This window comes from Meleagris gallopavo, chromosome 2 (assembly GCF_000146605.3).
Source record: "Meleagris gallopavo isolate NT-WF06-2002-E0010 breed Aviagen turkey brand Nicholas breeding stock chromosome 2, Turkey_5.1, whole genome shotgun sequence".
Taxonomy (NCBI): Eukaryota; Metazoa; Chordata; class Aves; order Galliformes; family Phasianidae; genus Meleagris; species Meleagris gallopavo.
Window position 1 is genome coordinate 41,748,971 of NC_015012.2, and position 14,081 is coordinate 41,763,051.

At 40.7% G+C, this 14,081-nt stretch overlaps 1 protein-coding gene across 2 annotated transcripts in view; it reads left to right on the forward strand.

The window, feature by feature from the left end:
• Positions 1–14,081, forward strand: part of RPS6KA2 (ribosomal protein S6 kinase A2) — a 274,636-nt gene that overhangs the window by 252,997 nt on the left and 7,558 nt on the right. For both annotated transcript variants that reach the window (XM_031552440.1, XM_010707087.3), the window contains 4 exons: positions 5,936–6,025; positions 7,116–7,274; positions 8,415–8,576; positions 13,060–13,136. In XM_031552440.1, the coding sequence (XP_031408300.1) occupies positions 5,936–6,025; positions 7,116–7,274; positions 8,415–8,576; positions 13,060–13,136 (488 nt within the window). The remainder of the gene's footprint in view (positions 1–5,935; positions 6,026–7,115; positions 7,275–8,414; positions 8,577–13,059; positions 13,137–14,081) is intronic.

Here is a 14,081-nt window from a genome sequence, read left to right on the forward strand (position 1 = left end):
GAAAAAAAAAAAAAAAAAGGATTCCTACAGAGAGCATTGCATCACACCATCACTCTGTTATATAAATCTCTTCTTAAAGATGATTAACCCATACTTACATTGCAGACAGGCTGTAGAGAAAAATTCAAGATAGGTAGTAGAAAATAAAGCATCTTTAGAAAGTGTACAAAGCCCTCTTTCTCCTCTTTTCTTTTTGCATGAAGTCTTCATGCTGATCAAAAGATGCTTTCAGTCATCCTGCTTCCTAAATGCACTGGCAGCCTCAGCTGTGGCTGCTTGAGGTGTTGCAGTGCTCAGGTCTCTGGCCTGACCTGCTGGACTCTGCCGCTGGAACCAGAGCACCAGGCTAGGACTGTGTCCATGGCTCAGCTTTCCCAGTTCACATTCCTGTGTCTCAGTTTCAGCTGCCAGGAAAGGTCATGTGGGGCACTGAAGAAGAGAATAGCACCAGTCCTGTTTGGGACTGAGGTAAAAAAGGACAATCCAGGAGAGCTACACCTTATGCCCATGCAGCACAGCCCACAAAATCTATTCCACCAAAGTCCCACAACCTCTTTTTAATTTATGCCTGTGCTGCAGGTTGTACCTTTAATGCTTCCTGATTATTGTTGATTGTGGTTGATCCCACTGCAAGTGGAAGTTTTCCAGTGGAATAAATAAGTTAAAACTGATTTCTTATTTTTTGGAGCCCGTGGTAGTAGCATTCACAGGCTTAAACCACAGTGCCAGTATTGGCACATTTAGCTTGATTTTCCCAGAGAAATTGAGGAAGATTGCCCATTTTGATTGACATGACTAAGCAGAACATTTATGTCCCACATTTCTTAAGAGGAAGAAGCGAGAGCCAAGCAAATTTTTAAAGCAGTTGTTTGTTCATTAAAGATGTATAAAGACCTTTTTCCCCAGCACAGGAAGACTCAGCAGCAAGCAGTTTCCTTGCTTCTCGCTCCAGCTTACCCTGGCCAGAGCCCATCCTCTCTCTTAAGGCCAGTGTCAGAGCTGTTCCCATCACTGCATTTCATGTTTCTTTTCAGTCTTCATTCTCACCCAGCTGCCTTTCTCTTACCTTTTCTTTTAGTTTACTCATTTTCCAGACAGCAGAGGCAGTTAAATTGTCACTTCCTACCTTTTGCCTTTTTCCAATATCTCAAGTGTAGTGATGGAGAACTTCGTGTAAAGAACAGTCATCCTCCTTGCACAAGGTCATCCAGGTTAATTTCAGCTGTTTAAAAAGGCAATTTCCATTAACAAGGCTAATTCTGCCCAAAGTAGATTAGGGAGTGCTCACACATACCATTTTTTTTTGGCAGGGCTATGAAGGCTATAAATCCCAGCTGGTGGGTGGTATCAGACAGCTGAAGACTGTAACATCTGCTAATGGCATAGCTAGCTCCAGAAGAAGAAATTCATCTGTACAGTCAGAGACACAAAAATACCTCCACAAAACTGCAGACGGCAAATATATTCTGTCTATATAGTTACTGTATATTTTGTACTCACTCATTTTCAGTGAGACATGACCCACTGTATTGATGCTCTTTTTTGTACTCAGCAGTACACCTGGCAAAGCTGAAGACATTGAATACCCATCAGTAAGGAAGAATCGGTGGTTTTTTTCCATGCAGAGGATTTGTGATGGCACTTGTGAAAACTGGCCAGACACATTAAATAGGATTTTGAAAATATTATCTCCTGATCCTTTCTCCCTTGAGAGAGAAAGAGTTTAGTATTATCCCTTGATAGAGCTTGACTCATTTAAAAATATCATGAGGTTTTTACCCTAAATTCCACAGAAGAAAATACAACTTTTCTTTCAACTAGTCAGTAAAATAGACAAAGAATGCATTAGCCAAGGAACAACACAAAAAAATCACCATTAGAATAAGCTGAACAAAGGATACTTTTGCGTGTTGAGCCCATTTTACTCTGAAATTGTTTCCTCCAGAGTTATTACAGTGTTTGTAGGCAATCCTTGAGAGCCCATCCAGAAAAATCAGTTTCTTATTTTTCTAAAGGACAACAGTAAACCTCTCTACTTCATAGCTCTTTTATTCCAAGGTACAATAGAACTTCTGTTACATTTTCAGTTAAATTATTTATATGTTATGATGTCTTTCCACGTTGGTTTTCTTCTCCATACATCTACAGAGTGAAATAGAAAAATAGCAGCATTGCATATTACCACAGGGCTGAAAGCAGAGCAAACCTTCCCTGATGTCTGTAATGGAGGGTGTGCATACATTTAGTTGAGTTCAAATCACAGTGACTTTCCTCAAGGAAGATCATTCCTTGTGCAAGGAGTTGCAGGAGGTTCATGGTCCACCATAAGAGAGGAATAGGGAAGAGGCTGCCTTCATGCAAGATGCAATATCTCAGGGGAAACAAAGAGAGGCCAGACTGGGAAATACTCTTTGTCACCACAAGAAATTTTACAAGTGAAATAGCTTAGCTTTTAATCAGGTGATTAAAAGTTTGATGGGAGTACAGCAGTGTTTGTATCTATACCCATAACATTTAATGCATTTTTTTTCCTAGCATTTCAGCCTTCAGTGTTTAGGTAGGACACAATTCACAGTTTCTGGCCTTTATTGGAGCAGAATACCAAAGGCAGGTATTCTGAAAGTGTAGCTCTGAGAGATGTTGTGTCAGATTGCATTTGAAGATCATGGCCACATCAGATAGATCTGAAGTGCTACCTATGCTGTGGTCTGGTCCACACAGTCTCCACTGGATGATTCTGTGGGCAGAGCTAATACCACACTGGATGATTCTGTGGGCAGAGCTAAAACCTCACTGGATGATTCTGTGGGCAGAGCTAAAACCTCTCCATGCTTAAGGACTGACAATAGAACTGGCCTTTAAAAATGAGGGATTAATTAAACTCCAGAGAAGGAGCAAGAGGAAGATCCATTAACAAAGTGGAAAGTGGAGTGGAAAGGAAAGTGCCTGGTTTTTGTCTGTTATGGTAGTGGTTTGCTGCTGATGAAAGCCTACTGGAAAGGAGATTGGGACCAAACCCATGGGAGCAGAGCCCTGGGAGCCAGGAGGGGCTGGTGAGCATAGACCTCAGTTTGTTCACAGGGGGAAGTTCAGCACCTGCTGGACTTTGTGGTGCATCCCTCACCTTCTCTGGCAATCAGGAAGTCTGACTTAATGAACACTTCTCAAGTTACTGTAAAAGCTGCTTCATTTTCTTGGCACTGATGTACAGATCTGCGCATGGATAAATATGGAAGGCTGTGGAAGAGGTGTTCTCAAAGATTTTGGAACATCTCAGGCCTCTGCCCCTGGTGCTGACTATGGCTCTATTTGTCTCAGCCTTGCTCCTACTCACGCTGAAGCTCCTTCAAATAATCTGGGTAAATGAGAGTGGTCATTACCAAGAAGACAGGATCAGTGTCAGTCATTGAGATTTTAGTGTAATGAGTAGTCTGAACAACAATGGAGTGAGAGTGTCACATGCCTCATTTCCTTGGCTGGATGGCACCCAGTGTTCTGGTTTTATGTGAATGTCACATAAGTGAAGTACGTGTATCATTTGAGTGACATCATTCCATTCCCACTAAAGCCTTCCCCTTTCTAGCCAATTATAAAATGGTGGAGGGGTGGCAACTGCATGGTGTCATAGGGCTGCAGAGAGGCAGCTGAGGGCCTGCCCCATGGAGGCTCTGCAGTGGTGGGTTGGGTTTTCTGGGCAGCTTGTCCATGTAGTCACAGCTTGTGCACATACTGAAGTAAAAGTTCTGTGTATTTAACAGGACTGCTTTGAGATGAATATTTATAAAGCATGTTGAGATTGAGAAGCTGCTGTTTTATGCTGACATATTGTCTGCTGCTGTTGCTACTAAATCACTAGCAGACTGCTTCAGGTTATGTTGTTTTGAGTTTTATTTCAATAGCTAGGACTAATTTTGGTTTGGATTTTTTTTTTAGGCAATATATACGTAATTATATTCCTGCATTATTAATAGCTGCTTAAAGTTTTCCACAGCCTTAGATACCTTCTTACACAGGAAAAACAACCCAGAATATATCACTTGCTGCAGCACCATGGTGGTAGCGGTGCTTCCCACAATAGCAGTAATACTTGCTGTTCTGCTGGTTTGTAGGAGGCAGGTAGATCTTAACGAGCACACATTTATGTAACTCCATTAATTTGACAAGGGCTATATTAGTTTGCTCCAGCCAAGAAAGTGGTCCCGAGTATCTTTTTATATATTAGTTATTGGTTGAGTGGGACACATTCGGACACCGTTTTATTTAGTTTTATTTATGAGGGATTTCATTGGGTTTTTGAGAATGTCTGTATTGAACTAGAAGAATAACATTATTCTAAAGAGAAGTCCAGTAGGATTTTCTCCTCTCCCCTGTTGTTGAATTTTTACCTTCATTTATTGAAAGGTGGACAACTGCTGTTTCCCTGCATCAGCTGCCTGTTGCACTTGAATTTGTCACACTGCTGTTCAGGTAGAATCAAATCATTCATATGGCTTCAGATGCATACTGCAACCACAAGCAACCACCATCATCATTATCAGTACAAATGCATGTCAATCATGAGGAGTACAAAACCTCTGATGTATGCACTAATATGACTGATGCACTAAATTTTAGATGTGTACTTAAATGTGCATCACCATAATTAAACAATGAAAGTGCATGCAAAAACAGACAAGCATTTATCTCCATCAACAAAAGAGGTTTTTAAAAAGACATTTCCCTTCAAGCAGCACTGAATCCGTGCTCCGTGCTGTTCTTACAGAGACCTAATCACATTTAAGGTTGGAAGTCTTCACATCCAATAATGGAATTACGAATTTCTTAATAATGCCACCCATTATTCTTCTGTAAATATTATTTGAATGCTGTTTTCTAGAAATAAGAAATTCTTACCAAATATTTCACTCCTAATGAGTTCCTAATAGAACAAATTTTTTGCTACTCCCTGTGAAGTTGCATTTGAATTTTGAAGTGTATCTTCTTTGGGTTATTTTACAGTTACTTTTTTGGTTTGTAGTTATCACATCTGCAAAAGAGAATCACTAATCAGTGCTCTTGACTGGGCAAGATTGGGAATTGATTGAGAATTTTTGGCGGGTCTGTGCTCAGTCCTTCCATCCCATAGCTTTTACTGATAGTAGGGGTTGCCATGACCCAGCTACAAGACCTTGCGCTTGGCTTTGTTGAACCTCGTGAGGTTCTCGTGGTCCCATTGCTCAAGTCTGTCTAGGTCTCTCTGAATGGCATTCCATCCCTCAGGTGTATCAACTGCGCTACACAGTTTGATGCTGTCATCTGCAAACTTGCTGAAGGTGTATTCAGTCCCACTGTTGATGTCACTGATGAAGACATTAAAGAGCATCAGTCCCAGAACTGCCCCTTAACGGACACCACTCATCACTGATCTCCATCGTGACACTGAGCTATTTATCTGCATTGTTTGGGCGCACTCTTGCAACCAGATCCTCATCCATCAAGCAGTCCATTTGTCAAATCCATATCTTTCCAATTTGGAGAGAAAGATGTTATAGGGGGTCATGTCAAAGGCATTACTGAAGAGACAGATGACATCGGTGGCTCTTCCCTTGTCCATCAAGGCAATTATGCTATCATAGGCAGCCACTAGGTTGGTCAGGCAGGACTTGCCCTTGGTGAAACCGTGCTGGTTATCTTGTTTCACTGCCCAGTCTTCCATGTGCCTCAGCACAAGTTTCTTGGGTCATCCTTTATACCCTTTTTAAAAATGGGTGTGATACTGTCTTTTCTTCCAGTCATCAGGGACTTTGTCTGACAATCATGACTTTTCAAATATCATTTTTACATGTTTGAGCTGGCCTTTACTAGAAAAATTATTCATAAAAGAATTTTAGATATTAATTTTTGTTTTGTTATTAATGCTACTAGCTGGTATTTTACCACTCTTTATTTATTCCAGATAATTGACAAGAGCAAGAGAGACCCCTCTGAAGAAATAGAGATTCTCTTGCGATACGGACAGCATCCAAACATCATTACTCTTAAAGATGTGAGTACTCACTGAGCACTACAATATTAAATAATTTTCACTTTATGATCAGGCTCACCTCTTATCTGGAAAATTATCTACTTTAAGTTTGGAGCTAAAACAAGACACATTGAAGTCAAGGAAAAAAATATAGCATTAATGAATTATTGGCTAACAAATGGAAAAACAAGTCAGGTTGTACATTCTCCAAGTCTTGTCTAATCAACTGCAGAAAAAATCAAAGGTGCACCATGCTGGAGAACAACAAAATACACCTGGTTTTGCAGTACTTTCCAGTAATTTTCCAGCCAGTAACTCATTATGGTTCACACCTTACAGAAGTCTATACACATTTTCTGATCACATACCCCAAGAAAATCTCACCCAATTCCTAAATATTAAACTATCTTAAAATTGTGCAAAAGAGAAATTATATTCCTTTCCAAAAGCACTTGGCATTGATGACTGTAACGTTGTCTATTATTTCAACCTAGATAAAGGATTATGACATGAAAATGGACATCTTCCAACTTAGACAAAGAAATGTCTTTTCCCCCTTTCAATTGACATTGAAAATAAGTACATGTTACAGCTCATGCCAATATACTCACCAGAATTGCAAATAAAAACTCTATGACATCATTGGAAGCAGGTCTTGGCCAACAGTATAATACAGTTCATTTAGCTGATCATGACTCAAAGGGAAATATTGGTATTTAAAATGGCAAACATTACTCTGTAAAACGGGAAAGAGAACATTACGGGGAAGGAGGCTTGGGTGAGAGCCAGGAGACATTTCAGGCTGTGTGAAGTTGTGCTGCTTTTAGCAGTTTGGTCTACTCTGCCGACATGATAGCAGATCAGGAAGGCTGAGTTTCTGCATGGACAAATCAGCAAGTTGCTACAGACACGAGAAAAAAGTGATGATGAAGTTGTGTTATAAAGTTGCCTTTTCTGATGTTAAGCATAACAAGAACATTTCCCATGCATTAGCTGACATTTTCTTCTTCCAACATCTTACAATCAAGCCAATAGGCTGATTAAAGGGCCGACCTTCACCAAGTTAGATGAAGCTTGAGTCCAAAATATATTTATTATATTACTCTCACAGGTCTATGATGATGGGAAATATGTGTACCTGGTGATGGAGTTGATGCGGGGAGGAGAGCTCCTGGACCGCATTCTTCAGCAGAAGTGTTTTTCAGAGCGAGAGGCCAGCGCTGTGCTGTGCACTATCACCAGGACTGTGGACTACCTGCACTCCCAGGGGGTAAGCATTACTTTTTTGCTTCTATGCAGCAACCTCTGTAAACTCCAACATTTTAAAAAAGCAAATGGTTGTGATTATCCTTCTCTAAAATATAAACGTATTTTTTTCCCCCCAAAAACAGAGTTCAGTGAACTTATGTTTCATTCTTTTTCCACATTTAGAATTGTATTTGAGTTGTAAAATAGGTTTGTAGCCTTTCTAGCAAGTTTGCATCTGAACTGCAGTATGTCAAAGTGGAATTTTCATCCCTGAACTATAATGATTTTCAGGTATCTTTCTGAAATAGTAATTGTTTACTGCTATTCCTTTCTGTTTATTGCTGTAATTGCAGTACCTTTTATCAGATTTTCCAGTAGAATATATGAGTCAGGTAGAAACCTATCTGAGACAGGTGGAAAAAGTAAATGCTCAGTTTCCAAATTGAAGTGGCATTTGAGCAGCTGATGCAAAAGTTTCCTGACATGCTGTTGAAGAGCTGACTTAAAATCCAAGCTTTCTCTCCTTTTCCACTTTTCAAGGACAAACAGTTTGGATAACTAGTCAAATATTTGATTCTTTTTCCTTTCATGGTTAAAGCAAGCATATTTTGCACTTGGACTGGTATGTATTCATGATAGTTTTCCAGTTATATAATCAGTAAAGGTTGTTTTCCCACCACAGAAATGCAGTACCTGTTGTAAAATATGCAGCATTGGGTGTCTACAGGGAAGATTTTTGTGAAAAATAGCCCTTCTCTTCAAATGTTAGCCACTTCTATGTCACAAGAAGATGCTTCCCTCCAATGGCAGGATTTCATTGTGACCTTTCCAGCTGAATATTTCAGGGCTATCCGAGAGATGCTGACACCAGCATGTTTGTACAGCAGCCCCTTTGACTGCCCTCAAGAAGATTGCCCCCCCTTAGAACAGCTGGCTCCATCATATTTCAGCAGAGGTTGCAAAACATACTCTTTTTTATTTTAACAGATTTTAAACTTTTTTTTTTCTCCTTTATTTACCTGAGGTTTTTATGCAGCTTTTCTCCAAAATAGAAACATCTTGGGTGCGAGCTCTTGACTTACTCAAACAACAAACCAGACATGGCAGCCAATCCTGTGTTCTCCTCCTCTCCTTATTCATTATTCACTGCTTTCTCATTAAGGTGGTGCACCGAGATTTGAAGCCAAGTAATATCCTCTACATGGATGAGTCAGGAAACCCAGACTCCATCAGGATCTGTGACTTTGGCTTTGCCAAGCAACTGAGAGCAGAGAACGGGCTGCTCATGACTCCTTGCTACACGGCCAACTTTGTCGCCCCTGAGGTAGGATCACGTTTCAAAGCTGTTGCTAACACATATGACATGGAAAGAAGTCCTCTGTCCCTCTCACCCTTTTCTCATTGCCTTTCAAAGAGGAGCAGGGCAGACACACAGCTACAGGAACTTTCACAGCTTTTATTACTAGAAGTTTTCTATTCCTGTCAGTCTTTTTGGGGAAGTTGTTTTTAGTCTTAATATCAGGCATAAGACCCAAAAGATATATACCCATGGATGAAATCCTTACAACAGTGAAGTCGGTAGGAGCTTTGCAATGATTTCATTGAGACACTGAAACATCTCTCCTCCTGATCTTTTCAAGTACTGATCTCACTGTTACAGGGGATGCAGGGACTAATAGTAAAGATAGGAAAATTGTATAAATCTCAAAACCCCTCTCTCCTAGGCCTCCCTATCTGTCCTTACTCTCTTTTGGAAACAAGGAGTAGATTTCTTTATGGCATCAAGTCTCTGGGCTTCTTGTATCATTTCTCTTACCATACCCTGCCAAGCTGCTCATGGAGAAACAGGCTGTTTGATGCAAGTAATAACCCAGAACTGACCTGCCCTTTTCTGCTGAATTGCAATACATTGAGGTTCCCATCACTACCAGAGCTAACAACAACTGTGTGAGGAAGGAGAGGGCTACTTTCCTATTTTTACAGATGTGAAAACAGAAACAAGCCAAATAAGCCCCACATCCAGGGTGTGGTAGTTCTGCACTGCCCGTGGGTGCTGCTCCTCTCTTTTTCTTCCTTATAACTGTCCTCTACCCAATGTTCTTCTGCGTGGATGCAACTGAGAAGTGAAAAATGGGATGATCTTCCTGTACATGGTCCTTCCACGATGCCACAAGATACAAGGATCCAGCATCAGAAAGAGAATTAGGGAGTATCACCAGGGGCAGTATAAATGCAAACACTTTTTTTTTTTTTCCCTAGTAAAAAAACTTCCACTGCCAAGACAGATTGGGTTGTTATTTTATCACTGTCTGGATGTTTTTTCATTTTAGATACTGGAATTAGCTATATGAAATGTATCAAAATAAGTAATGAAAGATCTGTGGCACCCACAGATGTTTAATTTCAAAATCAAGGATTAATTGTGTTTGTAAGATTTAGAGCACTGAGGTTTTCTCCAAGATACAGTGTGATTAAAATAGGTGTAGGTGTTTTTCCTGATGGGCTGTTTTGTTCATTGTCTGTAATCACAAACGTCATCAGCCCAGTGCTGTTTCAGCTTAGCCTCTTCTGGTTTGAACTGAAGGCAGAACTCACTCTCCTGGTTGTTTGTGATGAGCAAGACAAGTCCAACTAAAGCAGGAAATGTCTGAGATTAACTGAAATGTTACTGGAACTGACAGTAACTGAGAGCTTACATAGAGCCCTCACTACTTTTACATTTTACTTGTGATATAATGCTGCCCTCCAGCCTGGACCTGGCTTCTGCATTTTCTGAGCACCACTGCAGCATCTGCAATATGCTGGTGACATGGACCAAGAAGGCAGGAAGTCAGACCGCATGATGACACAAAAGGATAACGGCAGAGGGCTGATGACATATTTGCATACTTGAGTCTAGCTTTATTGTGGAAACATTTAATTTGTACTTCGGATGAGAATAGTGAATAAGTTGAAAGTTCTCAGAAAGAAGGAAGCACTCTGCCACCTAGTGTGAGCGATGTCGTTTGCAGAGAGTGAACAGCGAGCGAAAAGCCTACTGAGCCCCAGCGTAGTCCTTGCATAAAATAAAAGGACTTCATTCCACAGATTTCCTCCAAAAACTTTGAACTCTTTTTTTTCATTAAAAATTATAAGATTATTATCTTTCATGCCCATACACATCCCTGCTTGTGTTACAGCTGAGAAAAGCCTGTATTTCTAACACTGTTAATCCAGTAAATCAAAATGCATAGAAATAGGAGGGATTTAGAGAAGCATCTGAGCCATTATCACAACTGAATGAATCCAGCTGAAGTTTGGTTCTGGGCACCACGACACCTTGCCATGTGTGGAGCTAAAAAGCAGCTCATGAGTATATTTCAGATCCCACCAAATTCTTTAGGTGACCTCGACCCTAAATTCTTCAGCAGTCCACCAGAGAATTATAGAATCACAGAACAGCTTGGGCTGGAGAGGACCTTAAAGATCTAGCTCCAGCCTTCTGCTGTGGGCAGGGCTGCCACCCATCAGGTCAGGCTGCCCAGGGCCCCGTCCAACCTGGACTTTAATACCTCCAGATATGGGGCATTCACAGTCCCTCTGGGCAACCTGTTCAAGTGCCTCACCACACTCTGAGTAAAAAATTTCTTCTTAACATCTAACCTAGATCTACCCTCTTTTAGTTTAAAGCCATTCCCCCTTGTCCTTTCACAATCAGACCATGAAAAACGTCGATCCCCCTCCTGCTTATAAGCTCCCTTCAAGTACTGGAAGGCCACAATGATTTCTCTCCAGAGCCTTCTCTTAGAACTGGAGCTTTGTTAGTGGGCAGAAACTTTTGCAAAGCTTTTCCATTAAGCTTAGATTTCTTGCTTTCATTTAGATTTGTTTCTAGGACACAAGTTATTGTTCAATGATCTCTCCCCCTCCTCCCCTCATAAAGCCCCATTTTGGTCAAAATTTCCAGCACTTGCTCCTACCACCTTCATTTTCTTCCTTTAACTACAGTTGCAAAAGTCTAGAGACATTTTAGAAAAGCAGTGTCACTAGTAACTCACTATCTGCTGTTGTTATCCATGGAGTAATGTTGCTGCAGATGAGAAGTATTTGCCACCAAAGCTTTCTTAGGAAATGGAACAGAGTCAATGTCCCTGTTGTCTTGAAGAGTTGTTGCAAATTGAATGATAGCATGCAGCAACTCCTGCCCATCATTTTGGGGCTGTGTGAATACTTGCTTAATGGCCGTCTTCTCTAAATTTCATCACTACCTAATTTTTTTCTGTCATTTGTATTTGACTCTATCGTCCTTTTGTTATTTGAGAAAGACAGTGATGGCAATGAAAATGTAACTACTTAAGAAGCAACAAGAATGCCTACACCAAGGGATGAATGTTGGGTATTCAGTCTCACATATGAAGCAAGAAGCAACTGAGCTTGACAAATAGAAAAGATTGGGTTTTTTCCCATAAATTCTAACATAGTAGAGGAGCAATGAATGCACAAACTAAAGCCATAGAAACAATTAAAACAGCCTGAGAGTACACATGAAGCACTGGAGAGAAAGGTAGAAGCAGGATTTTTTTTACCAGCTTTGTCACGGGAGAAAGTGTGTTTTTTCTCCATATTATTTCAATGTGGCAGATGTTCTCCTAGCAGCATGGCAGATGGCTGCTTTACCACTCATCATTTGTAAAATTTGTCAAGGCAACATTTTCTGAAACTGTTTTTTTCCAGCAATACTTGGTGTTTTCTGTGATAAACTTCAAATAGTTGACATCACTATTGGATAATAACCAGGTCAGAGAAAGACTTGCTGAATTTGTACATTTCCTTTTCATGTGTTTTGCCAAAATAATAATAATAATAATTATTATTATTATTATTATTATTATAAGGCATCTGATCCATCAGAAGGAACTAAACTCTTCTTGTGTGTCAGAACTGAAGTTAAGTAAACAGAACAGTAGTTCGTGTTTATGAACAAAGATCTGGAGGTGGCTCATGAGTCTTTCTGTGCCAAAGAGAAATACAGCTCTTCTCCTGATCGCAGCAGTGCTTGTTAGTCGTTGACTTTACTTTCACTTGGACCTGCAGGGTCTCAAACATACGTTTCTTCTCTTATGCATTTGCATAGATTAAATCCAAATTACATCCTTGCTAGTCTAAGTGTCCATCCTGTACCAATCCTGAATCTTCTCAGATCTCTGCTGAGTATCATGAAATTTGCCTTCTCTGTGTGGAAAAGTTTTAACACATTAGTTGTTAATCCCCATCTAAATGCTGCCACTTTCTTACACCAGAAGTGACATAAACCTTTTAGCTTTCTTTGCAGTTGTAATGTATCTGTACAAGTATGACATAAAATATGAGTTAGTGAGCATCCAGTTGCTGTATCAGATCCAAACAAAACTCAGACATGCTTCCTGTGTCAGTCAGCCCTATGCTTGATTCGTCCACAGTGTACTTGGTGACCTTCCTGATCAGAGGACACATTTAAGAGCATTAAGAGCTTTCTTCAATAAATGTTTAAAACACTGAAAAAAGTAGAAAAGGTTACCCTGCTTTGATGTTGAAGGCCAACATACACCACCTCCAGCTCAGTTCCTGTAAAGATGGGCCTGCACACTGACCAACCAACTCTGGCCTGAGCCCCTCTGTGCCACTACCAACAGCTGGCTCCTGAGCAGACACCTCTTCAAGCCAGGTGTTAGGGCAAGCCTGGAAATGTTGCCTGATACAACCTCTGCTCAATGCTTTTTGCAACACAGAAGCAAAAATTCAGGAATCAGATTAACTTGTATTTTTTCACCCATCTTTTCTTCACACAGGTCCTTAAGCGCCAAGGTTATGATGCAGCCTGTGACATCTGGAGCTTGGGGATCCTGTTGTACACCATGCTGGCAGGGTAAGATGAGAGGTTTTCCCCCAGTGAGTGTACTTCAGCAGTGATTAAGCAGTGATAAGGAGTCTAAGATAGAGACAGCAAACTGCCTGGCCTATTCTGGGAGATGTTCTCAGTTGTAAGAGGCAAGAAAACAGATGCCAAGACCTAGAATTAGAACAAATTTTTCCAAAACATATGAATATCCTTGACACTTTACAAGCCGCTTAGTTTTTAATATCCGGGCCCAGAAATGTTCACTGAGACTTCGAGTCCTAAAAGGTTCACTGACCACTTAAGTAGCGTGAAAGTGCTACACTGGGAAAGCAATGTTGGAGTGTACACCAGATCATGGCCACCTTACACATAAGAGGAGATTTACTTGTTTCTATTAATACACGTATTCTCTTCAGCTTCATTCTTCTCCTATGGTTGTTGTTATTGAAGTATCTGAGCAATTTAAAAGGCTAAAAAAAGATGCTATTCGAAAAAATATGCTGCAGAAGAGGCAAAGTAAATAGACAAGGATAGGAATAGGCAGCAAGAGCTTCTTGAGGGATATTTGGATTAGGAAACCTACTAATGGGTTGGCTAAGTATTGATGTAAAAAAACTGAGAGAAAGAGTGAAATAAGCAGTGTGGGATAAGAATAAGGTGTGATGGAGCGAATAGGAAACACTGTGTGCAAATCCAATCTGGATTTATCAAGTCCCCGAACTTCACAGAATCACAGAATCACAGAATTGTAGGGGTTGGAAGGGACCTCTAGAGATCATCGAGACCAACCCCCCTGCCAAAGCAGGTTCCCTACACCAGGTCGCACAGGTAGGCGTCCAGGCGAGACTTGAATATCTCCAGAGAAGGAGACTCCACAACCTCCCTGGGCAGCCTGTTCCAGTGCTCCGTCACCCTCACCGTGAAGAAGTTCTTACACACATTCGTGCAAAACTTCCTATGCTGCAGCTTATG